Source organism: Anomaloglossus baeobatrachus, chromosome 6 (genome assembly GCF_048569485.1).
Source record: "Anomaloglossus baeobatrachus isolate aAnoBae1 chromosome 6, aAnoBae1.hap1, whole genome shotgun sequence".
In the NCBI taxonomy this organism is placed as follows: Eukaryota; Metazoa; Chordata; class Amphibia; order Anura; family Aromobatidae; genus Anomaloglossus; species Anomaloglossus baeobatrachus.
The window spans coordinates 572,199,731-572,226,075 of record NC_134358.1 but is presented as its reverse complement, the minus strand read 5'-3'; the positions used below and the strand labels follow the sequence as shown (position 1 = coordinate 572,226,075).

Genomic DNA, 26,345 nt, shown 5'->3' with positions numbered 1-26,345 from the left:
TCCTGCTCGCTTCATTTCGTCGCTCTCTCGTTGTCACACACAGCGATGTGCGCTTCACAGCGGGAGAGCGACGACGAAAAAATGAAGCTGGACATTCAGCAACGAGCAACGACCTCACAGCAGGGGCCAGCTCGTTGCTGGATGTCACACACAGCGACAGCGACGGGACGTCGCTGCAACGTCACAAAAAATGGTGACGTAGCAGCGACGTCGTTGTCGTCGTCGCTGTGTGTGACACCACCTTAATAGACTTGCATATCGTTATCCTTGTCACAGCCACTGTCCCTGGTATCATTCAATAAGGGCTCTTTTTGCTCTGATTTACCCCTTGTCCCAGAGTGTTAATACATTTCTGTATATATATATATATATATATATATATATATATATATATATATATATATATATATATATATATATACTTATATCCTCCATTTTGAGAGTTTATCATTTGGGGAACTTATCATCCACCCCTCCCCCCTCCCTTTCTAGGTACTGGTAATACCATTAACTCTCTCCAGCCATCTATGGAGCTTTGGCTGTTCTTTTAACTATTTAAATACCAATATATATATATATATGTACACACTGATCTCTCCTTTCTCCTTTTTTATTTACTTATTTTGCACTTTGCACTTTTTGATTGTTCAGAAACCATAATTCTTGGCCACATTTATGTATTGGTCCAAGATTTGCTTATTTATATACTTATCACTTTATGATTAACTGATAAATGTATTTTATTTTATCTATACATCTATTGGTCTGAGATATAACTTTATGAACTCCTATATGATCATATATAATGTGATATATTCTTCAGTTTTATATTTTTATATATATACACTCCATATTTATATTGAACTGTGAGACGGGGATATGATTGTATGGATTGTGACGCCTATTGTCCAGCTTCGGCTGTGTCTCTTGAGATTAAATGGTTTTAATTATTAAAATATTTTGGATACATTATAGACCTTTGTATTCGTTTTTTTTCTTTTTTTATTCTAGGCTCATGGTAGATGAGTGTATGGGCTTTTAGTGTATGGGCTTTTTTAATTACGCTGCACCCGCCGCCTGTGATTGGATGCAGGCAGCTGACACTCAGGGTGGGGGTGTGTGACTGCACATCTGACTATAATCAGCGGCTCAGGCAGTGAATGCTTGGGAACAGCGTACAGCTATGCTGGAGCTTTGGTAAGTCCACAGCGTGCACTCCCATTCCTCTATCTTTTCTTCCACCATTTTTAATCTCCAGATTCTAAACCCCATAGACCACTATGGGGGCGTATTCCGGATCGCATCCGGGTTTTTCTTTCTTTTTTTAAAAAAAGATCAGGTTTTTTGTGAGTCTGTTCAGCTCTAGTGCTGGACTTTCTTTTCTTCTATATTGTTTCATGGTTGCCAGCCACGTCCATGCACCTGTGGGTCTGCAGAACTAATGGTGAGCTTTTCCCTTCTCCCTCTATGTTTAGAAAGGTGAAAACAGACTCCGGGGTTAAGAGACTGGATCCTGTAGATGTAGAGAATCCGGCACACTAAATAAAGTAAATTCCAAAGATAATATTTCGTTTGAATATATTTTATTTTGTCGTTCTTATGAGGATATCACAAAAGTCGTATGTGAACAAGTCCAACGTTTCGACCAAAACTTATGGCCTGTTTCAAGGACTGTGGGACAGAAGCAATATATCAAAGAAAGGCAATCACATAAAGTAAAGTAAAACATACAGTAGGAACTGTTTCAAACTGTAGAAATAAAAATAAAAATAAATAAATAACCCAATGGGGAAAGGAAAAACAGGGATTATAATAAGTTTCTCCATAAGAACTCACAATCTTTATGAAATTGAATACAATATTTCATTACGAAAGTATTTGTACATCATATTTTCAATGAAAAGAAAAACAGAAGAATGATATCAAAGGAAGTTATTGAATAACACAAACCTCAAAGGGTTATGGTGTGGTGTGTATCACATGGGATATTCACTCGCATGGATTTTATATATATCACTCTTATAGCCTAAGACCAAAAGAGGGATAAATCAGTAATGGCATGAGTAGAGTTAAATGCACAAATGGAGATGGAATCATGTGAGTCATCAAAGGACAATGACACTATAGGGGACAAGTGTAATTACCTTAATACCCTCACATAGATGGTAGGATGACTAACGTCCTCTTATTAGATTTTGTTTAAGAAGCTGTGTAACCAAAACATGGATGTTAGACATAGGATATACGTATTTACAAGCAGCATGGGTGATAAACTAAATGTTGTCATGCAAAAAATGTACGTACATGGTCGTCTAACCATCCAAGATGGAAGAAAACAATGTCCCCCACGTCTTTATAATATATGCAAAAAATGGAATCGTGAGCAAAGACAGCAACTAGATTAGATTAAATCCATAGGTTAACACCCCTGTGGCTCATGATCTAGAACATGTATAGAGAAAAATTACAAAGTGAGTAGCTGTCATATTACCAAGGAGCATATCAATATGATGAAGATGTCTGTGTGAATAACAGAGATAATAGGGTTAAAATGATCACCTGTAAATGGCTTGTCTATATGTGGCACCTAATAGAGCCTGATGTAGGAACGATAAGGCAGGTACAATAGGGCACCTGAGCATAGATAAGGTACAATGTTATGACATGAACTGGTCAACACATCAAGAACAGAGATGGTATAGTGCTTACCCAGAGTGTGAGATTATAGGAAAAAAGTCCTGGGTATGATGGTGGGGCCTGTTGTACAAGACAATAAGAGGGTTTAGTGTCTAGGATATACGTGAAGCCGAGAAGGCCTAGTCAGGATCATACCTTGTGCCTGTCCTGGTGAACGCCGTGTCTTGGAGTGCCTGGAGGTGGCTGGTGACCTGCCGCGTGTGAATTATATGGGCTGTGAAATTGGTGGAACCGCCTGTGTATTTCCGGTCAGGACCTAGAATGAGGCTTGGAGCGCATGACGCGCAGGCGCCTCCCGGGGTATCCGGAGGGCGCATGCGCGGGAGGCAGGACCAAGCGTCACAGTGGGGGAAGGTGTTTAACCAGTGGAGCGTATATCGCGCACGCGCCGCCCACGTCTGGCAACGCATGCGCAGCAGGCACTCCATATGGCGTGTGTAATGGGAAGCCTGAAAACAGAGCGGTGGATGAGTGCATCATGCGCAGGCGCAGCCCGTCTCCCAGGCAGCGCGTGCGCAGAAGGCAGCACAACCACGGCGTGTATAATGTGAGCTGGAAGAATACCCCGGGAGGCGCCTGCGCGTCATGCGCTCCAGGACAGGCGCGTCATGCGTTCACCAGGACAGGCACAAGGTATGATCCTGACTAGGCCTTCTCGGCTTCACGTATATCCTAGACACTAAACCCTCTTATTGTCTTGTACAACAGGCCCCACCATCATACCCAGGACTTTTTTCCTATAATCTCACACTCTGGGTAAGCACTATACCATCTCTGTTCTTGATGTGTTGACCAGTTCATGTCATAACATTGTACCTTATCTATACTCAGGTGCCCTATTGTACCTGCCTTATCGTTCCTACCTCAGGCTCTATTAGGTGCCACATATAGACAAGCCATTTACAGGTGATCATTTCAACCCTATTATCTCTGTTATTCACACAGACATCTTCATCATATTGATATGCTCCTTGGTAATATGACAGCTACTCACTTTGTAATTTTTCTCTATACATGTTCTAGATCATGAGCCACAGGGGTGTTAACCTATGGATTTAATCTAATCTAGTTGCTGTCTTTGCTCACGATTCCATTTTTTGCATATATTATAAAGACGTGGGGGACATTGTTTTCTTCCATCTTGGATGGTTAGACGACCATGTACGTACATTTTTTGCATGACAACATTTAGTTTATCACCCATGCTGCTTGTAAATACGTATATCCTATGTCTAACATCCATGTTTTGGTTACACAGCTTCTTAAACAAAATCTAATAAGAGGACGTTAGTCATCCTACCATCTATGTGAGGGTATTAAGGTAATTACAATTGTCCCCTATAGTGTCATTGTCCTTTGATGACTCACATGATTCCATCTCCATTTGTGCATTTAACTCTACTCATGCCATTACTGATTTATCCCTCTTTTGGTCTTAGGCTATAAGAGTGATATATATATAAAATCCATGCGAGTGAATATCCCATGTGATACACACCACACCAAAACCCTTTGAGGTTTGTGTTATTCAATAACTTCCTTTGATATCATTCTTCTGTTTTTCTTTTCATTGAAAATATGATGTAAAAATACCTTCGTAATGAAATATTGTATTCAATTTCATAAAGATTGTGAGTTCTTATGGAGAAACTTATTATAATCCCTGTTTTTCCTTTCCCCATTGGGTTATTTATTTATTTTTATTTTTATTTCTACAGTTTGAAACAGTTCCTACTGTATACTGTATGTTTTACTTTACTTTATGTGATTGCCTTTCTTTGATATATTGTTTCTGTCCCACAATCCTTGAAACAGACCATAAGTTTTGGTCGAAACGTTGGACTTGTTCACATACGACTTTTGTGATATCCTCATAAGAACGACAAAATAAAATATATTCAAACGAAATATTATCTTTGGAATTTACTTTATTTAGTGTGCCGGATTCTCTACATCTACTGGACTTATATTTTCCGAGCACCTTAAACCTCTTTTTCTTAGTGAGCCAGGCATTTCTACTATATAAGAGACTGGATCCTGTGATTTCCGTCACTAAAGACGTACGATGTTTGCAGGATCACACTTGTGTCTGGTCGCTCCATCACCTGCACCCGAACATCACATCCACCGGAGCCCCCAGGGTATAAATACCATCTCCATGAGTGCAATCTACTGCTAATAAAAGGTGCTGCAATTTTAATTTTTGTATTAATAATAACAGATTATATAATCAATTTTTAAAACAAAAATTAAATGTTAATAGTTTATTCATTCATTACTCAAACACTGGGGGCTGCCATCTTACATTTGTGTAACGACACTTCCACACCTCAAATTCAGCAGTCCCTGCACATATGAGATAACAGTTGGCGTCCAACCCATCTCCTGCACTGTAGCTGCTTTCTGCTGTGACCTGAGAGGTCCCCTGGGCTGTACAGATCACAGCTGTCATTAGCCCCTTATATTACCCCGATTGCCATCGCACCAGGGCAATCGGGGTAATATAAAGCGCTAGAATTGTGGCATCTAATTGATGTGCCAATTCCGGGGTGGTTGTGGGCTGCTATTTTTAGGTTGGAGAGGGCCCAATAACCATGGGTCTCCTAAGAATACCAGCCCCCAGCTGTCGGCTGTACCTGTGAGGGACCACACTTTTTTTTTTTTTTAAATAATTTATTTAAATAATTACAAAAAAAAAAAGTCAATGGGCGCGCTTGTATTTTGATACACAGCTAAGTTAACGCACACAGCTGGGGGCTGCAGCCTAAAGCTGTCTGCTTTATCTGCACTGGGTATAAATATACAGGAGACCCTACGCCATTTTTGAATTTATTTTTACATTCAACTGGGCACCCAGACAGCAATGAGAGACGGCGGCAGTCCGACTTCAGCCAATCAGAGACGCGGTCACAGAGGGTGGGCTGGGAAGCAGTGAATATTCATGAGCTTTAAAGAAGTCCAGTTACCAAAACTGATTTTTTTTTTTTCTGATAAATCTTGCTAATATGTGCCCCTCAACACATCTATTATGTTTTTTCAGCAAAATTACCTTTTATTGTGCACTAGCAGCACATGCTCATTGCTGGCTCCAGCTCTGATGGGGTTAAGCTCTCCTCTGACTTCCTGTGTTCAGTTCCTACAAGTCCCAGAATTCTTTGTGGCTCTAGGGCGGTGTCTAGCTTATCTAACACACCCATTGTGTCTAATACACCCACTCTGCTCCCACCCAAACCCTCCTCCCTGCCTCTTCCCAGTGGATGTGCACTGAGAGCAATCACACAGTGACAGCAGCAGCTCTACACAGCCAGGGGAAGAAAGTGTGTGTGCGCGTATATACAGAGTGTGTGTGTGTGTGTGTATATATACAATGTGTGTGCGCGTATATACAGTGTGTGTGTGTGTATATACAGTGTGTGTGTGAGTGTGTATGTGTGTGTGTGTATGTCATACTCACCTGTCTGCAGGGTCCCGGTGCCATGCCTGCTTCCAGCCCCAGTCTCGGTACTGCCGCTTCGGCTGTGTGCAGTCTCCCCGGGGCACGTACGAAGCTTGCAGGACCTGGCGGTGGATCACCTGATGCAGTCACCTGATGCATCAGCTGATCGATTCTCGCGGTGCCGGCGGCCGGCTATCAGCTGATCCTGCCGTCAGGGGACTTCATCAGCTGATTACCGGCAGCTCCTGCAGTGATGGGCCAGGATCAGACTCCGCTGCAGGAGCTGCCGGTAATCAGCACATAAGTGAGTATGTATTTATTTATTTTATTTATTTTTTTTTTCTACTGATGCATCAGCTGATTGTATAATCGGCTTTTATACAATCAGCTGATGTATGATGTGATTCACATCCTTTAACCTGACACATCATCTGATCGCTTTGCCTTCCAGCAAACCGATAAGATGATATTGGATCCGGATTGGACGGCGCGGGACCCTAACCCAGGATTACTGCGGAGGGGGGTTTATTTCAATAAAGATGGAGTCACTAATTGTGTTGTGTTTTATTTCTAATAAAAATATTTTTCTGTGTTGTGTTTTTTTTTTTTTATCATTACTAGATATTCATGGTGGCCATGTCTAATATTGGCGTGACACCATGAATTTCGGGCTTAGGGCTAGCTGATAATATACAGCTAGCCCTAACTCCATTATTACCCAGCTAGCCACCCGGCATCAGGGCAGCTGGAAGAGTTGGATACAGCGCCAGAAGATGGCACTTCTATGAAAGCGCCATTTTCTGGGGTGGCTGCGGACTGCAATTCTCAGTGGGGGTGCCCAGAAAGCTTGGGCACCCTTCACTGTGGATTCCAATCCCCAGCTGCCTAGTTGTACCCGGCTGGACACCAAAATAAGGCGAAGCGCACGTCATTTTTTTTTTAAATTATTTCATGAAATTCATGAAATAATTAAAAAAAAAAAAGGGCTTCTCTATATTTTTGGTTCCCAGCCGGGTACAAATAGGCAGCTGGGGGTTGGGGGCAGCCCGTACCTGCCTGCTGTACCCGGCTAGCATACAAAAATATGGCGAAGCCCATGTCATTTTTTTTTTCTTTTTGGGTAAAAAACTGCATACAGTCCTGGATGGAGTATGCTGAGCCTTGTAGTTCTGCAGCTTCTGTCTGCTCTCCTGCATACACTAGTGAATGGAGGATGCTAAGCCTTGTAGTCCTGCAGCTGCTGTCTGCTCTCCTGCATACACTAGTGAATAGAGGATGCTGAGCCAAGTAGTTCTGCAGCTGCTGTCTGCTCTCCTGCATACACTAGTGAATGGAGGATGCTGAGCCAAGTAGTCCTGCAGCTGCTGTCTGCTCTCCTGCATACACTAGTGAATGGAGGATGCTGAGCCAAGTAGTTCTGCAGCTGCTGTCTGCTCTCCTGCATACACTAGTGAATGGAGGATGCTGAGCCTTGTAGTTCTGCAGCTGCTGTCTGCTCTCCTGCATACAATGAACATTTTGAATAAGGAAATGACATCAGACCTTTTTTTTTTTTTCATCAACAATCTTTAATGGCATTGTGCACTGATTAAAAACGCAGTGAGCAAAAACGCAGCAAAAAACGCACCAAATCGCGGCAAAAACGTGACATGCAGCACTGCAGATGACAGAGCAGAGCAAGTTGGTGACATGCTCTGCTCTGACACATAGTGTGCTGCATGTCACTGTATCCACTCTGGGACTTGTGCAGGTGACCGGATGATAGATGTCACTAACTTGCTCCACTCTGTGACTTCTGCTGCATTGTTCCAACTGTATACATTCTCACCTGAACAAGTCTCAGAGTGGGGCAGTTATTGACATGTATCATCCGGTCACCTGCACAACAAGTCCCAGAGTGGAGACAGATAGTGACATGCAGCACACTATGTCAGAGCAGAGCATGTCACTGTCTCCACTCTGGGACTTGTTGTGCAGGTGACCGGATGATACATGTCACTAACTGCCCCACTCTGTGATTTCTGCTGCATAGTACCAACTGTATACACTCTCACCTGCACAACAAGTCCCAGAGTGGAGACAGTTAGTGACATGTAGCATCCGGTCACCTGCACAACAAGTCCCAGAGTGGAGACAGTTAGTGACATGCAGCACACTATGTGTCAGAGCAGAGCATGTCACTGTCTCCACTCTGGGACTTGTTGTGCAGGTGAGAGTGTATACAGTTGGTACTATGCACTAACTGCCCCACTCTGTGATTTCTGCTGCATTGTACCAACTGTATACACTCTCACCTGCACAACAAGTCCCAGAGTGGAGACAGTTAGTGACATATAGCACACTATGTGTCAGAGCAGAGCATGTCACTGTCTCCACTCTGGGACTTGTTGTGCAGGTGACCGGATGCTACATGTCACCAACTGTCTCCACTCTGTGACTTGTGGTGCAGGTGACCGGATGCTACATGTCACCAACTGTCTCCACTCTGTGACTTGTGGTGCAGGTGACAGAGTGCAGACAGTTGGTCCCATGCAGCAGGACAGATGGCAGAGCACAGCGGTGACATGCCTGTCAGTGTCTTGCTGCTGGGAGGAGCAGATGATCACACTGCCCGACACCGGCCGCTCTCCTGACATCGCAGCAGAGCGGGCGGGTGTAAAGTGTGATCAGATACTTACGTGCAGGGGGGGATTCAGCTGAAGAACCCCCCCCCTGTACTGCACACTGGCGCCCCGTGCCTCACCATCTGCAGGACGCCGGCTTCACACTGACGTCCTCCGGATCCTCCCCTCGATGCTGGGCTGTGATGTGCGGTAGTCACCGCCCACAGCCCTGTCGCTCAATCTGAGTGGTGCCAGCCTCCTCTGACGTACCCGTCTTGTTTGAGAGCCCGGAAATGCCGGGACGTCAGAGGATGCTGGCGGCCACAGCTCCAGGGGGTCATGTGACCGGCACTGAGCGTGCAGGATAGCGCCGCTCAGTGCCTGAACTGGAAACAGAAGACAATGGAGAAGATGCATACAATGGTAAGTAGAACTCCTACAGAAAATAAAAAAAATGGGTGAACCACCCCTTTAATGAGTGGACCCAGAAGCAATGTGACTGTCCCGTGCATGGAGACCCGGTAAGTAGAATTTCCTTGCAATAATCATTTGGCTTCAATTTGCAGCCCATCAGCCGGCAAAGATCAACGATTCTAGATGCGATAGAGCCCGACCAAAAAAAGACTGAATGTGATAGAAACTCCAAAATGACTGCATCAAGGTATTTAAGGGTGTGCATATTTATGCAACCACATGATTTTATTTCTTTTTGTACTTAAAAGTCTTTCAAATTTTCTATTGAGATTATGAGCAACATTAAAAAGGTGGGAAAAGTTCTAAAATGATTTTACATGCTAAAATCCTGGCATTTTCCTAGGGGTGTGTAGACTTTTCATATCCACTCTATGGAGTAACGGATCCCCCTGAATGCATGAGCCCATATTACACTCGTCACACAGAAGCCGCCTGACACCGTTTGCACCTAACAATACAGTCGCACTATCTGCTCCACAAGGACAATGACACCGGAGAGTGAAAGACGACATGTCACACAATGGAGAGAAGAAAGAAAGCGGCTTCCAGACTCCCCTGGAGGACAGAAGGGTTGGGGGATTAGATACTTCCCACCCAACAGATGTGTAGATTATCAGCGGAGTCTAATGTGTACAGAGGTGTAAACTGTGACCTCCCCGCAGGGCCCAGGAGACCAGTTACTGCCCCATGTACATTATTCAGGAGAATCAGACGCCCCTCTAATGTGTATATGACCTCCCAACGCCCCGCAGACAGTGTGAACTGGAGCCAGTGCTTCTCTGGATATTACAGCGGACAGGGGAGTCCGGGGAGGATTTCTTCTCTCTCCCCACAGAGAACAGGTGAACACTTGTCTATGGGGGGGACGGGAGAGACAGCGGTCACCAGACCCCGGTATAATGGTGTCCTCACCATCATCACTGCTGGAGAAGAGACAATATATTCCACTGCATCTGAATTAAGAAAAATAAATATCAAGCCGGATACAGTAAAATGCCTCCGGGCACCATTTTTCTGCTCCGTAACAAGTGATCAAAAGGTTAAAAATAGAAAGAAAAAAACAACAACTTGCAGTCACTTCACTGCTCACCTTTCTGCCTCTTCCGCTCCTCCCCATCATTTGGCCCTCACCTTTCTGCCTCTTCCGCTCCTCCCCATCATTTGGCCCTCACCTTTCTGCCTCTTCCGCTCCTCCCCATCATTTGGTCCTCAGTTTTCTGCCTCTTCCGCTCCTCCCCATCATTTGGTCCTCACCTTTCTGCCTCTTCCGCTCCTCCCCATCATTTGGTCCTCACCTTTCTGCCTCTTCCGCTCCTCCCCATCATTTGGTCCTCAGTTTTCTGCCTCTTCCTCTCCTCCCCATCATTTGGCCCTCACCTTTCTGCCTCTTCCGCTCCTCCCCATCATTTGGTCCTCACCTTTCTGCCTCTTCCGCTCCTCCCCATCATTTGGTCCTCAGTTTTCTGCCTCTTCCGCTCCTCCCCATCATTTGGTCCTCACCTTTCTGCCTCTTCCGCTCCTCCCCATCATTTGGTTCTCAGTTTTCTGCCTCTTCCGCTCCTCCCCATCATTTGGTCCTCAGTTTTCTGCCTCTTCCTTTCCTCCCCATCATTTGGCCCTCACCTTTCTGCCTCTTCCGCACCTCCCCATCATTTGGTCCTCAGTTTTCTGCCTCTTCCGCTCCTCCCCATCATTTGGCCCTCACCTTTCTGCCTCTTCCGCTCCTCCCCATCATTTGGCCCTCACCTTTCTGCCTCTTCCGCTCCTCCCCATCATTTGGCCCTCACCTTTCTGCCTCTTCCGCACCTCCCCATCATTTGGTCCTCAGTTTTCTGCCTCTTCCGCTCCTCCCCATCATTTGGTCCTCACCTTTCTGCCTCTTCCGCTCCTCCCCATCATTTGGTTCTCAGTTTTCTGCCTCTTCCGCTCCTCCCCATCATTTGGTCCTCAGTTTTCTGCCTCTTCCTTTCCTCCCCATCATTTGGCCCTCACCTTTCTGCCTCTTCCGCACCTCCCCATCATTTGGTCCTCAGTTTTCTGCCTCTTCCGCTCCTCCCCATCATTTGGCCCTCACCTTTCTGCCTCTTCCGCTCCTCCCCATCATTTGGCCCTCACCTTTCTGCCTCTTCCTTTCCTCCCCATCATTTGGCCCTCACCTTTCTGCCTCTTCCGCACCTCCCCATCATTTGGTCCTCAGTTTTCTGCCTCTTCCGCTCCTCCCCATCATTTGGCCCTCACCTTTCTGCCTCTTCCGCTCCTCCCCATCATTTGGTCCTCAGTTTTCTGCCTCTTACGCTCCTCATCGTCACCTGTCCGGTCCTTGGTGCATATTCTTATTACAGTCACCAAGTGCTGAATCCCTGGACCTTTTCTCGCTAGGCCGGGACTTCTGGCTCTGATGAGGACAGGGATATTTCCGCACAAGGTGATGGCGTATGTCCTGATGTCACCTCCTTATCGGCGCTTGTGTAGTAATGTCCAAGCAGAGGTGTGGAGACGGTAAGCCAAACCTCCGACTCCGACATTTCCCTGACTCCGCCTCCCTCCTACACGGCTCATGTCTAAGTGATAAATTTACTGTAGTAAAATGGTAACATCCGGCTTTAATCATTATTATGGTGCAATAATCCAGCTGTTTACATAGAACATAAAATATATACACAGTGTGTCCACCCATATCCTGTCCACCGCCATGAACTTGAGAACGGCGGCAGCTATAGGCATAGAAGTGGTGTCTAGGTATAGTAAACTAGCCATGCGCTACGCAATGAAAGTGCCTATAGCGCCACCTGGTGGAAAACAACGGAGTTAGCATTTTTATCTCAAACGGAACGAAATAGAGAAAAAAAAGTGAATGACAAAGTTATAAGGCATCATCAATTCAATACGAGTCCACACCTTGCATACAGAAATGCTATGATTAGAACGTGTAAAACTCACAAGGCTGCGGACGTGAAGCAATACCTCATGGAGACCTTCCTACAAGTCATTGGGTATGGTGGCTGGTGGAGTGGCCTCCACAATCACCTGACCTGTCCCCATTGGACTGCTTTTTGTGAGGTCACATCATACAGCAGGTGAATGCGACCCCTCCACCAACATTGCAGGACCTACGACAACGTATCACAGATGCTTGTGCAAACGTATCACCTACCATATTGCACAATGTGCAGCATGATACAGTATGCTGTCCAGAGTCCAAATGTGCATTGCAGCTGACGGGGGCAACTAATGAGCGCCATATGCATGACCAGCAATCAATGTTTTTTTTGGGGGGGGTGTCATGTAATTTCTGTATGCAAGGTGTCGATTCGTATTGAATTAATAATGCCCTACAACTTTGTAATTCACTTTTTTTCTCTAGCACGTTCAGTTTTTGAGATAAAAATGCTAACTCCGTTGTTTTCCACCAGGTGGCGCTATAGGTGGTTTCATTGCGTAGCGCATGGCTACTTTACTATACCTAGACACCACTTTTATGACTATAGCTGCCGCCGTTCTCAAGTTAATGGCGGTGGACAGGATATGGGTGGACACACTGTATATTGGATACAAGTTTAGAACACTAAATAAATTGTAAATCTGCAATACACTTTGCAGTAAGTGGGAAAAAAAACAGTTTTCAATAAAAATGTACGGAACAACATTTGTGCAGTTTATGAATTTGTTCTGAGAAATAGTCTGGCCTCCATCAGATCCTCCCTCAGAGGACCTCAGATCTAACCTCATTATTTTAAGGCTGGAGAACAAGCTCTCTATACTAACTTGGATATGTGGCAAAGTGGTGACCACATGAGCAACTTCTGTAACAATTGAGGGGTATAAAGGAATTGGCTCGGGCCCAGTCAGTTTTGATAAACCGTTGAACTCTTCTACTTCTATGAGAACTAGTGAAAAATTTAGCTAAATCTGGTCAATCTGTTTGTTATGGGAGTGATATAGTTTCCCTGCGGTTACTCTTTGCTGCTCCATGTCTTCCAAATACTTTTCAAAATTAAACTCCTCATCTGATGAGGCTGAAGATACAGCAGCAGTAGCACTGGATTACAACTCCTCAGCTGACAGGGCTGAAGATACGGCAGCAGTAGCTCTGGATGATACAACTCCTCTTTTGATGAGGCTGAAGATATGGCAGCAGTACCACTGGCAGGATCAGAGTCCTCTTGCTGTTAGCCGTCCTGTAGCCGCTCCTAACTGCTACCTCTGTCAGAGCTTCTTTTCTTTCAGTAAGCTGTTGATCATCCTGCAATATATGACTTGGGTCCACATACACAGATGCCAAAAGAATTGTATTTTCTAATAGTTTCTCTCTCCGTTTCATTGAAGCAGCAATGCCATCTACAATTAAATCTAGTCTTTGGGACAGGCAAAACAGCAAGTTAATCCACTCCTTTATGAAAATGCCAGGAGTTAAATCTTCAGTTTGTAAATGGGGGATGACGCAGTTCCTTCAATTCAGCCACCTGTGTCCATTGACCTTCATTTAGTGTTACCTGAGGATTGGCCATGTCTACAAGAAGTCTCCAGCAGTTCTGAGACAATTGCAGGCATTCTTTGTGTCTTCGTTTTCACCCTTATCGGTAGAGGACGAGCAGCACTACTTATGTACATAACGTGGAGCACAGATTCATCTCAACTAAAAGTTGAGCTCCTCAGATCAGCAGTAGGACATGTCATAGCTTTCTCAAATTCTTATGAAAAAAATATTCATCATATACTGCACTGACCCGCTGTACCCAATTTATTATACATTTCATGAGTCAAAGTAAGGCTGGAATCACATTTGTGTGTGTAAATCGGTCCGACTTGCCTGAAAAAACTCGGCCGATTTTAGTTCACGTTAGGTCAGTGTGCAATGCAAGTGCGATGCTTTTTTTTTTAAATTATTTAATGACTAGCAGAGCGTGTGTAATGCGTGTGTGATCCTTTTTTTTTCTCAGCAGCTGTCATCTGCCATTCAGTTCTGCTACATGGCCGCTGACAGCAGACACAGACAGCCATGTAGCAGAGCTGAATGGCCGCTAACAGCAGGCACAGACAGAGCCGCACGATCAGAATGAAGTCGGATGAACTTCACCCGACTTTATTGTCATCCCGCGGCTCTGTCTGTGTGGCATGGCCTGATTTTCGGTCACCGATGAAGGTCTCACCGGTGACCGTAAATCCCCTGAGTGACTTAAGTGTTCTGCGCTATCAGCGGTGCCGTCACTGAGGTTACCCGCGGCCACAGCAGAAGTCCTCCAGCTGAGATCTGTGGCCGCGGTTAACCTGAGTGATGTCATCGCTGATAGCGCGGCTCACTTCAGTCGCTGCGGGGGGCTCACAGAGAGCGGTCGTGGTCTGTGACCGCTCTCCGTCAGCTTCCGATGTAGCAGAACTGACAGCGTCGAGGGACCTCTGTGGATTACGTCTGACATGGAAGGGTATTTGGGGTCTTGAATAAAGTGGTGAAAGAGGTTGATTTTTTTTGTTATTTATTTCAAATAAAGGATTTTTGGGTGTATGTCTTAATGTTCTTACCTTCCATGATTAACCTGTAAGAGTATCTCGGGGAGACGCCTGCCATGATTAATCTAGGCCTTAGTGGCACCTATGGGCTGCTGCCATTAACTCCTTATTACCTCGATTGCCACTGCACCAGGGCAATTTGGGATGGCCGGGTACAGTCCCGGGACAGTCGCATCTAATGGATGCTGTTATTCCGGGCGGCTGCTGGCTGATATTGTTAGGGTGGGGGACACCTCATAACGTGGGGCTCCCCATCCTGAGAATACCAGCCTGCAGCCATGTGGCTTTACCCTGGCTGGTATTAAAAATTGGGGGGGAACCACACGCCGTTTTTTTTTTTTTTTTAATTTTTTTATTTTTTTTACTGCATTATATAGACCCGCCCACCGGCAGCTGTGATTGGTTGCAGTGAGACAGCTGTCACTCATAATGGGGGCGTGTCTGACTGCAACCAATCATAGGCGCCGGTGGGCGGGTAAAGCAAGGAATACGAGATTGAATAATGAGCGGCCGGCTTTTTCAAAAGAGGAGAAGCCGCCGGAGAAGTAAGAACGCCATGCAGCGCCGCACTGGTGACCGGGGATCAGTGAGTATGAGAGAGGGGGGGGGGGGAAGAGGGATAGACCGACATGGACGAGACCAACCGACCGAGAGAGAATAGAGACCGAGAGGGAGAGACCGACTGACAATAATCGCATGTTTCTCAAAACACTGAAAATGAGTGAGGTCTCGCAATGCTGGTCAATCTCTATGATTGACCGACATTGTGAGACCTCATTCATTTACAGTGTTTTGAGAAACATGTGATTAATGTATTTAGAAAACGGATGTCACTAGGATGGTGTGAGTGCCGGTCCGTGTGACATGCTTTCTTTTCACGCTCCCATAGAGTTGCATTGGAGAGACTCGTGCGTGAAACTCTACAAATAGTAGCCTGCTGTGATTTTTTTTCTCAGTCCGATTTGGACTGAGAAAAAAATAGCAGATGGGAGCTGCATCATTGTTTAACATGTGTCCGAGTGCAATGCGAGAATTTCTCGCATTGCACTACAGCGAGAAACTCGCAAGTGAGAAGCCGGCCTTAGTCTATTTTATACCGACTCCACCAAAATGCACTCCGACGAAAGACTCCAAAGTGTGAAAAGGCCGCGGATTCAACGCCTGGCAGTGATAAGAAGATCTGCCGAGGACTGGATGGGTGACGGTGAGAAGCAGAGGGGCCAAAGAGGAGAACGGTGAGGGGAGTACAAGTATTTTTTTTTATATTTTTTATTTATTATGCTCTGGCGTCTGTAGAGACTTCAGAGCATAATAAGTTCTTGGAGAATATCTTCACTGCAAATAAATTTCACAAGAAATTGTGCAATTTGGTAAATTCCCCACTCATCTCAGCATATACAGTGCTGGCCAAAAGTATTGGCACCCCTGCAATTCTGTCAGAGAATGATTGTAATCACACATTCTTTGGTATTATCTTCATTTATTTTGCTTGCAATGAAAAACACAAAAGAGAATGAAACAAAAATCAAATCATTGATCATTTCACACAAAACTCCAAAAATGGGCCAGACAAAAGTATTGGCACCCTTACCCTAATACTTGGTTGCACAACCTTTAGCCAAAATAACTGCGCACAACCGCTTCCGGTCACCATCAATGAGTTTCTTACAATGCTCTGCTGGAATTTTAGACCATTCTTCTTTGGCAAACTGCTCTAGGTCCCTGAGATTTGAAGGGAGCCTTCTCCAAACTGCCATTGTGAGATCTCTCCACAGGTGTTCTATGGGGTTCAGGTCTGGACTCATTGCTGGCCACTTTAGTAGTCTCCAGTGCTTTCTCTCAAACCATTTTCTAGTGCTTTTTGAAGTGTGTTTTGGGTCATTGTCCTGCTGGAAGACCCATGACCTCTGAGGGAGACCCAGCTTTCTCACACTGGGCCCTACATTATGCTGCAAAATTTGTTGGTAGTCTTCAGACTTCATAATGCCATGCACACGGTCAAGCATTCCAGTGCCAGAGGCAGCAAACCAACCCCAAAACATCAGGGAACCTCCACCATGTTTGACTGTAGGGACCGTGTTCTTTTCTTTCAATGCCTCTTTTTTTTCCTGTAAACTCTCTGTTGATGGCTTTTCCCAAAAAGCTCTACTTTTGTGTCATCTGACCAGAGAACATTCTTCCAAAACGTTTTAGGCTTTCTCAGGTAAGTTTTGGCAAACTCCAGCCTGGCTTTTTTATGTCTCGGGGTAAGAAGTGGGGTCTTCCTGGGTATCCTACCATACAGTCCCTTTTCATTCAGACGCCGACGGATAGCACGGGTTGACACCGTTGTACCCTCGGACTGCAGGGCAGCTTGAACTTGTTTGGATGTTAGTCGAGGTTGTTTATCCACCATCCGCACAATCTTGCGTTGAAATCTCTCGTCAATTTTTCTTTTCCTTCCACATCTAGGGTGGTTAGCCACAGTGCCATGGGCTTTATACTTCTTGATGACACTGCGCACCGTAGACACAGGAACTTTCAGGTCTTTGGAGATGGACTTGTAGCCTTGAGATTGCTCATGCTTCCTCACAATTTGGAGTCTCAAGTCCTCAGACAGTTCTTTGGTCTTCTTTTCTCCATGCTCAATGTGGTGCACACAAGGACACAGGACAGAGGTTGAGTCAACTTTAATCCATGTCAACAGCTGCAAGTGTGATTTATTATTGCCAGCACCTATTAGGTGCCACAGGTAAGTTACAGGCGCTGTTATTACACAAATTACAGAAGCATCATAGGATTTTTCAAACAGTGCCAATACGTTTGTCCACCCCCTTTTATGTTTGGTGTGGAATTATATCCAATTTGGCTTTAAGACAATTTTTTTTTTCTCATTGAAGACAAATTAAATTAAGATAATACCAAAGAATTTGTGATTGCAATCATTGTCAGGAAGAAACTGAGGATTCTCTGACAGAATTGCAGGGGTGCCAATACTTTTGGCCAGCACTGTATGTCTAATAACTGCTAAAAGCTCCATGGCCCTGAAATTGGGCAAATCCTCCCCATCAGCAGTGACAGCTTCTCCATGTTCCCGCTGTATCTTACCTCCATATTATAGGAGCACAGCGGTGTTATCACATATAGCGCTATCACATTATCACCAGATATCATCTGTATTTGTCTGAATGGGGGAATCTACGGCTGAAGAAACCGAGAAAACACAAAACATGAAACCTTCGGCCCAGAACTGTCCGGTCCAGAGAACGAGGAGAGCGTGACTCTTCTCTGCTTTATATAGTGGTGACTCCTCACCGGGGCGGTTACCTGCAGGATCCTCCTCTGTGCACCGATCACCACCACCAACATCACTTTCTTCTCTCTCCATTATGGCTGCAGAATTAAGATTTCCCAGATCTTTACCCGGATTTCAGAGCTGTGAAAGAAATAATGGAAAAGTCACAGATGAGAAGGAAAAGTCACCGGGAAAGTTGTAGATGACCAGAGAGGATCAGTAAACCGGAGCGATCAACTTTCATGATACAGCAGCTGTACTAAATCCTTATATTCTCCGTTATATGATTCTGTCATGATTCGGCCACTCAGTGTGTCCTGGACTCAGTGAGTGACAGCTCAGGTGTCCTATATATACAGGGGCGTGCTGATTGGTCAGTATTGTGAGTGACAGTCCAGTCGCCCAATCTGGGCAGGGCTGTGCGGAGTTTCTTCCTGTTGTCTCCCATTCTGAGCGATTACCTTGCTAGTTAGCTGACTGGTCTTTTGCCAGTTGTAGACTTAGCTCAGTGGCGAGTGCCTTGTTTCTGGAGCTCTGGTTTTCTGATCTATTGCTCCCCGACCTTGGCTTTGACTATGCGTTTTCCCTTGTCCCTTTGTTTTGATTCTCTACCTTCCTGGAATTCTCGGACTGAGTCATGATTATGCCTTGGTCTCATCCCTCCGTTTATGATGAGCTCTCCTGGTATCTGACCCTGGGCTTCTTGACTTCCCTGCCTCAGAATTTGTCCGTAGTTACTCATATAATATTCCTTTGTGATGATACGTTCAGGCCCAGACAAAAATTGCACAGGCGAGGTTTAGGTAATTTGGCATTAGGGACTAAATCAATAGCACAGTCATAAGAACAAAGTGGAGGTAATATCTCTCCTCCTTTCTGAGAACACATCTCAGAAGTCTTTCAAGGACCCTTCCAGACTAGCAGAGCAAATCTGTGAAGAATTAAGACTTTTGTTATAACTTTATAGCAGCGGACTTGTGGATGTGCAGCAGCTCTTTAAAAATTAAAAAAATAAAACAAAAACGTCGATTCGCGGGATCTGAACTTGACCCCGGATGATGAACCCCATATAAGTCAATGGAGACTCAAACTTGGCGTGTTGTAAAATGGTTTAGTTCGGGCTAGGGGGCTGCTAAAAGGCAAAAATGGGGAAAGAGCAGGACAATTATAGATACTGTGTTTCCCAAATGATAACACAGTAGTCAGCCCTTTTTCTGGCCCGCTCATTAACCTTCATGAATAGTCACCACTTCCCGCACTCCCCTTCTGTGATTGGTTGCAGTCAGGCTGCTGTATTATAGTGTAATTCAACAAAGAAAGATTGTCCCCTCAAAGAAGGAGACAAATAATGGTTCATGTTAAAATATGTAGTTTATTGATTAAAAATTATAAATAAAAAACAGATATAACTCCTGAGAGGGACCCAAATATACCCAGATGATATGCAATAATATACAAAAGCAGAATGTAGGAAAACAAATACAAAAAATCAGAGTAACCATGACCAATATAATAAATACCACACAAAATATAGATGTTATAAATAATAAATTGATAATTTAAATATTAAATGTAAAGCTACTAATAAATAGTTAAAAAAAAAAAAAATTGCACTCAAAATTTGTTATGCTGCAATAATTGCAACGACCCTGGCCAACAAAACAATCATATATACACCAATGCTGCTGATATAATACACTATACAGACACTAGCTAAATAAAGCCTCAATTTAAGCTGCCAGAGGAAGAAATAAAGTGCACCGTGGCAGAAAAAGATAATACAGTGTGTCCACCGCCATTAACTTGAGAACGGCGGCAGCTATAGGCATAGAAGTGGTGTCTAGGTATAGTAAAGTATCCACGCACTCTGCAATGAAACCAACTATAGCGCCACCTGGTGGAAAGCAACGGAGTTAGCATTTTTATCTTGAAAACGGAACGAGATAAAGAGAAAAAAAAGTGAATTACAAAGTTGTAGGGCATCATCAATTCAATACGAATCGACACCTTGCACAGAAATGCTATGATATGAAACCCATGACACCCCCAAAACATTGAATGCTGGTCACGCATATGGCGCTCATTTAACTTTGATGCTCAAAGTGGCCCCCGTCAGCTGCAATGCACATCTGGACTCAGATTCAGGTTTCTGGATCACGGAGTGAATTACCTGTATGATGGACTACTTGCTAAAGATGGACTGCACCTTACTTAAGACCGGAAAACACATATTCGGAAATCGCCTTGCTACGCTCATCAAGAGAGCATTAAACTAGAACAGTGTGGGAAGGGAAGAAAATGGCCAGGGAAAGCCCTACAGGCGACAAATACTACTGAAAACTCTGCTGTTAGAAATGGAAAGGAAGAACCAAGACAAAAAAAAAAAAATTAGCTAGGGCTAATAAAATAATGGGATGTATTAAAAGAGGTATACATGTTCATGAAAAAAATATAGTTCTACCTCTGTACAAGTCACTAGTGCGACCGCACGTAGAATACTGTGTACAATTCTGGTCACCGATATATAAGAAGGACATAGCTGAACTGGAGAGGGTGCAGAGAAGACCACCAAGATTATTAGAGGAATGGGTGGGCTGCAATACCAAGACAGGAAAAACGAAGGCTTAGGGGGGATCTAATCACAATGTATAAATATATGAGGGGACAGTACAGAGACCTTTCCAAAGATCTTTTTACACCTAGGCCTGCGACTGGAACACGGGGGATCCGCTACGTCTTGAGGAAAGAAGGTGTTGAGTTGATAGGGTCGAAGGAGATCACCTCAGATATATTGGATGGAGGCCAAATTGGTTGGTAAGGTTGCAACCGTATGCCACCTGACAGACACAATGATGAGTCTGGAGATAGCAGATACCATACTTCTTTATTACAGGGACCCATATTTATACAGACATATGGGTAGGTGTGTTTAACCAAAGTTCATTATGAGCTAATACATCGTATGATCATCTATATATATATATAATTGTCTTATTCTGTCTGTCTGTCTGTCTTGCTCCAAAATTGTGTCCTTACGGTGACAAACAGCGGATTGGCCGCTCGCCTCGGCTCCGCCCCCCTGCACGGATTGGCCGTTCGCCTCGCCTCGGCCCCCCACACGGATTGGCCTCTCGCCCCGGCCCCCTGCACGCAATGGCAACTCTGCCACGCCCCGCCCCCCTCACGCATTGCACGCTCGCTCTGGCCCCGCCCCCTGCACGCATTCCCCGAAACGACACGGAGCCCCGACTCCCAGGTGAGTGCTGTACCCCCGGGAGCCCACATCAGCGTACGCCGCCAACCCAGCCGACACATACCCTCGCATTGCTGGGGTTGCCAGCGTACGCTGGTGTGGGCTCCCGTGTGAGCAGGGGGCGGGGTACGCTGGTAACCATGTAATATTGTGTAGCATGGTTACCAGCGTACACCGGCTCCCAGGTGAGCGCATCAAGGTCCTGCAGCGGCGGAACACATACACATCAGATCGCATCTACACACTCACAACATCCCATGATATCGCTTGCTTCTCGGCGGCGATACTGTGCGTGCAGTGACCTTCCAGGACCTGCCGGAGGATCACATAGCCGGAAGCATGTGGTATCTCCGGATGTTGTGAGTGTGTGAGCGCGTATGTGCGATATCGTCAGTGTGTGTGTGCATGTATGCGATAGGATGTGTGCGTGTATGCGATAGGATGTGTGCGTGTATGCGATAGGATGTGTGCGTGTATACTGTCTGATGTGTGACTTTGGAGCACGATGGGGGGTGTGCAGCATAGGGGATGGAGCACGATGGGGGGTGCACAGCATGGGGGATGGAGCACGATGGGGGGTGCACAGCATGGGGGATGGAGCACGATGGGGAGTGCACAGCATGGGGGATGGAGCACGATGGGGAGTGCGCAGCATGGGGGATGGAGCACGATGGGGAGTGCGCAGCATGGGGGATGGAGCACGATGGGGAGTGCGCAGCATGGGGGATGGAGCACGATGGGGAGTGCGCAGCATGGGGGATGGAGCACGATGGGGAGTGCGCAGCATGGGGGATGGAGCACGATGGGGAGTGCGCAGCATGGGGGATGGAGCACGATGGGGAGTGCGCAGCATGGGGGATGGAGCACGATGGGGAGTGCGCAGCATGGGGGATGGAGCACGATGGGGAGTGCGCAGCATGGGGGATGGAGCACGATGGGGAGTGCGCAGCATGGGGGATGGAGCACGATGGGGAGTGCGCAGCATGGGGGATGGAGCACGATGGGGGGTGCGCAGCATGGGGGATGGAGCACGATGGGGGGTGCGCAGCATGGGGGATGGAGCACGATGGGGGGTGCGCAGCATGGGGGATGGAGCACGATGGGGGGTGCACACCTCCCCCCAAAACACACACACACACACACACCGCCACACACGCACTGCACAACACACACACACTGGGAACCACAAACACCGCCCTACACAGACACCCACACACACAGACAACACCGCACACACACAACACCCAACACACAAACACTGCGGCGCACACAAATATACGCACATACCGCACAACACACACATTGCACAAAATATACCTCCCACCAAAACACACACACACCCCACAAACCGCACAACACACACACAACGCTACAGACACACAGCGCTCCACAAACAACGCAACACACACAACGCAACACACAAACAACACCGCTCTCACCCCCCCCACACCCAGACAACACCCAGAACATGTACAGCCCCTACACAAACACTTGGTAACTACACACAACAACATCTATCTGATATATATAATAAAAATCATACATTAACTACACAATACGTAAATTCTAGAATACCCGATGCGTAGAATTGGGCCACCTTCTAGTTTGTTAATATTATTCCTGACATCTGCAGTTTCGGTATAGATAAGTAATAGCTGATCAATATGTTTATTTCAGCAGAAAATTATGTTTCGCACGTAATTATCTTTATTACAGTAATATAATCATAGGTGTGCCTGGTACAAACTGGTACTTGTGTAATATAATCACCTGAGAGTCTACAGGTCATCGTGACCAATTAAACTGTGTGAAGCATATTGTATCTGTATTAAGCATTATATTGTATTGGGTTCTGAAATGAGGGTCTTACTGCCCTATCGAACGTTTAATCATAATCACAGACGAGGATTCTTTACTGTACGAGCAGTGAGACTATGGAACTCTCTGCCGCATGATGTTGTAATGAGTGATTCACTACTAACATTAAGCAGAGCCTGGACGCCTTTCTTAAAAAATGTAATATTACCAGTTATGTACCGTATTTTTCGATTTGTAAGACGCACTTTTGTTCCTCCAAATTTTGGGGGAAAGTAGTGGGTACGTCTTATAAGCCGAATATACAGGGGGGGGGGTTGTAATATATATTATATATACATATACATACACATACATATACACACTGCAAGGTCCAGCGGAGGTGGGGGCAGGTGAACGCTGCAGCGGCAGCGTTTGATCTCCTGCTCCCGCTCATATAATATGCACAGCCGCTGTCCATCTCCGGTGGTGCTGAAATCGCACCGCAGTGAGGGGCTGGGGCAGCGGTGCATATTATATGTCTCTGCTCCCCCCTGTGATGGCACATGATCCCCCCCTGTGTTAGATTTGGATCTGTAGTGCACATTTGGTGCTGGCTTTTTGTTTTTTCTTCATTGAATTGGTCGGTGGCTGACCCCCACCTTGCTATGAACCCCAATTTGGGATGTATTCCATCTGTCTGGATTTTGGCGGTTGGTGACTGTTCACATTAAGTCATCAGGCTTTGTCCACAGGCTATTTACTTCATGCAGCATTTGCTTGGACCTGTCCCGCCCACAGCCATGACTCAGTCATGGGTACGGGATTGAAATAGACCAGGTGAGTGCTGCTAAGAGCAGTTCTACCATTCATATGTGAGGCCATATGGCACATTTTATAAAAATATTTTAGTGTAGGACTGCTTCAAATGAGATTTGCCGTGACGTGGCGAAGCAGCTCAAGAAATTGCAATTTTTTGCCAAAAATCTCAAAACATTTTTTATAATAAGTACAGTTTGGAATGTTTGGTGCCGCAGTGCACATTTGGTGCTGGCTTTTTGTTTTTTCTAACATTAAGCAGAGCCTGGACGCCTTTCTTAAAAAATGTAATATTACCAGTTATGTACCGTATTTTTCGATTTGTAAGACGCACTTTTGTTCCTCCAAATTTTGGGGGAAAGTAGTGGGTACGTCTTAGAAGCCGAATATACAGGGGGGGGGTGTAATATATATTATATATACATATACATACACATACATATACACACTGCAAGGTCCAGCGGAGGTGGGGGCAGGTGAACGCTGCAGCGGCAGCGTTTGATCTCCTGCTCCCGCTCATATAATATGAACAGCCGCTGTCCATCTCCGGTTGTGCTGAAATCGCACCGCAGTGAGGGGCTGGGGCAGCGGTGCATATTATATGTCTCTGCTCCCCCCTGTGATGGCACATGATCCCCCCCCCCCCCCCCCCGTGTTAGATTTGGCCCCCAGGCTGCTGTTCATTCTAAAATAAAAAAGCTTTACTTACCCCCTCCAGCGTATCTCCCCGTGTCCCTGCTTCCACTGTGATCAGGCAGGCAGAGATCTCAGTCTGCTGGGCCGATCACATGACCGGCACCAAGAACCAGGAAGTGGAAGAACAGAAGCACGGAGGGAGATCAGCGCTGGAGGAGGTAAGGAAAGAGTGTTTTATTTTACTATGGGCAGCAGCCTGGGGGCGATATCTAACACAGGGGGACTTGTGCGATCTATATAGGGGCCATGGGCAGCACTATGGGGGCGATATCTAACACAGGGGGACTTGTGCGATCTATAGGGGCCATAGGCAGCAGCATGGGGGCGCTATCTAACACAGGGAAACGTGTGCAATCCATAGGGGGCCATAGGCAACACAGGGAAACGTGTGCAATCCATAGGGGGCCATAGGCAACACAGGGGAACGTGTGCAATCCATAGGGGACCATAGGCAGCACAGGGGAATGTATGCAATCCATAGGGGGCCATAGGCAGCACAGGGGAATGTATGCAATCCATAGGGGGCCATAGGCAGCACATGGGAATGTATGCAATCCATAGGGGGCCATAGGCAACACAGGGGAACGTGTGCAATCCATAGGGGACCATAGGCAGCACAGGGGAATGTATGCAATCCATAGGGGGCCATAGGCAGCACAGGGGAATGTATGCAATCCATAGGGGGCCATAGGCAGCACATGGGAATGTATGCAATCCATAGGGGGCCATAGGCAGCACAAGGGAATGTGTGCCATCACAAGAGGGCTATATTCAATATAAGGGGGCCATATCCAGATTAAGGGGGCTAATTTTAGGATGGGGGGGCTATGAGGGACATATACCCTATATAATTTGTTAGAGGGACACTGGCATTATAAGATGGACCCCATTTAACATTAAAAAAAAAAAATTCTCTTTTCCTTCACCAAATTTGGGGGTGCGTTTTATAAAGCGAAAAATACGGTATATTGGATTTCATGACAGGGTGTTGATCCAGGGAACTAGTCTGATTGCCGGATGTGGAGTCAGGAAGGAATTTTTTTCCCTATTGGAGCTTGTTTGCCACATTGGTTTTTTTTTTACTTCCTCTGGATCAACATGTTAGGCTACGGGTTGAACTAGATGGACTTATTAGAGTCTCCCTTCAACCTTAAAACTATGATACTATGATGATAATGCCCTTCTACATAGCGGCAAAAGGTGAGGAAGCCCTAACATCAGAGGGTCTAGACAGAACAAAATGATAAATCCCGAACCAAAAGGCAATTTTGACCCCCATGTTTATATCAATGCTATAGGGGTCCCAAAGGGGGGTACCAGAAGAATTTAAAGCAAGAAATCAAGTCAAAGCAGGTTTTGAGTCATTTATACTGCCTCTAGTGACTATAAATAAAAACGTAGACTGGCTCAATTACATCTACTACAACCAACAAAGATTTATCAATTACACTACACTGTGTGCAGAATTATTAGGCAAGTTGTGTTTTAGAGGATATTTTTTATTATTGATCAACAACTATGTTCTCAATCACCCAAAAGACTCAAATATCAAAGCTTAATATTTTTGGCAGTTGGAGGGGTTTTTAGATTTGTTTATCTTAGGGGATATCTGTTTGTGCAGGTAACTATTACTGTGCAGAATTATTAGGCAACTTCATAAAAAACAAATCTATTCCCATCTCACTTGTTTAAAATCAGTAGGCCCTGTGCGCACTGGAAAATGGAATTTTCTCAAGAAAATTCCGCAGGTATTTAAAGATTACCGCACCCGCGGAAAAAAACCGCGGCAGA

General features: G+C 45.5%; 1 protein-coding gene across 1 annotated transcript in view; it reads right to left on the bottom strand.

The window, feature by feature from the left end:
• The window catches only part of LOC142243710 (uncharacterized), a 133,662-nt gene that overhangs the window by 89,139 nt on the left and 18,178 nt on the right, over positions 1 to 26,345 (bottom strand). Inside the window, exon 2 of the mRNA XM_075315887.1 lies at positions 18,025 to 18,133. Coding sequence (XP_075172002.1) covers positions 18,025 to 18,085 — 61 coding nt within the window. The 5' untranslated portion in view covers positions 18,086 to 18,133. The remainder of the gene's footprint in view (positions 1 to 18,024; positions 18,134 to 26,345) is intronic.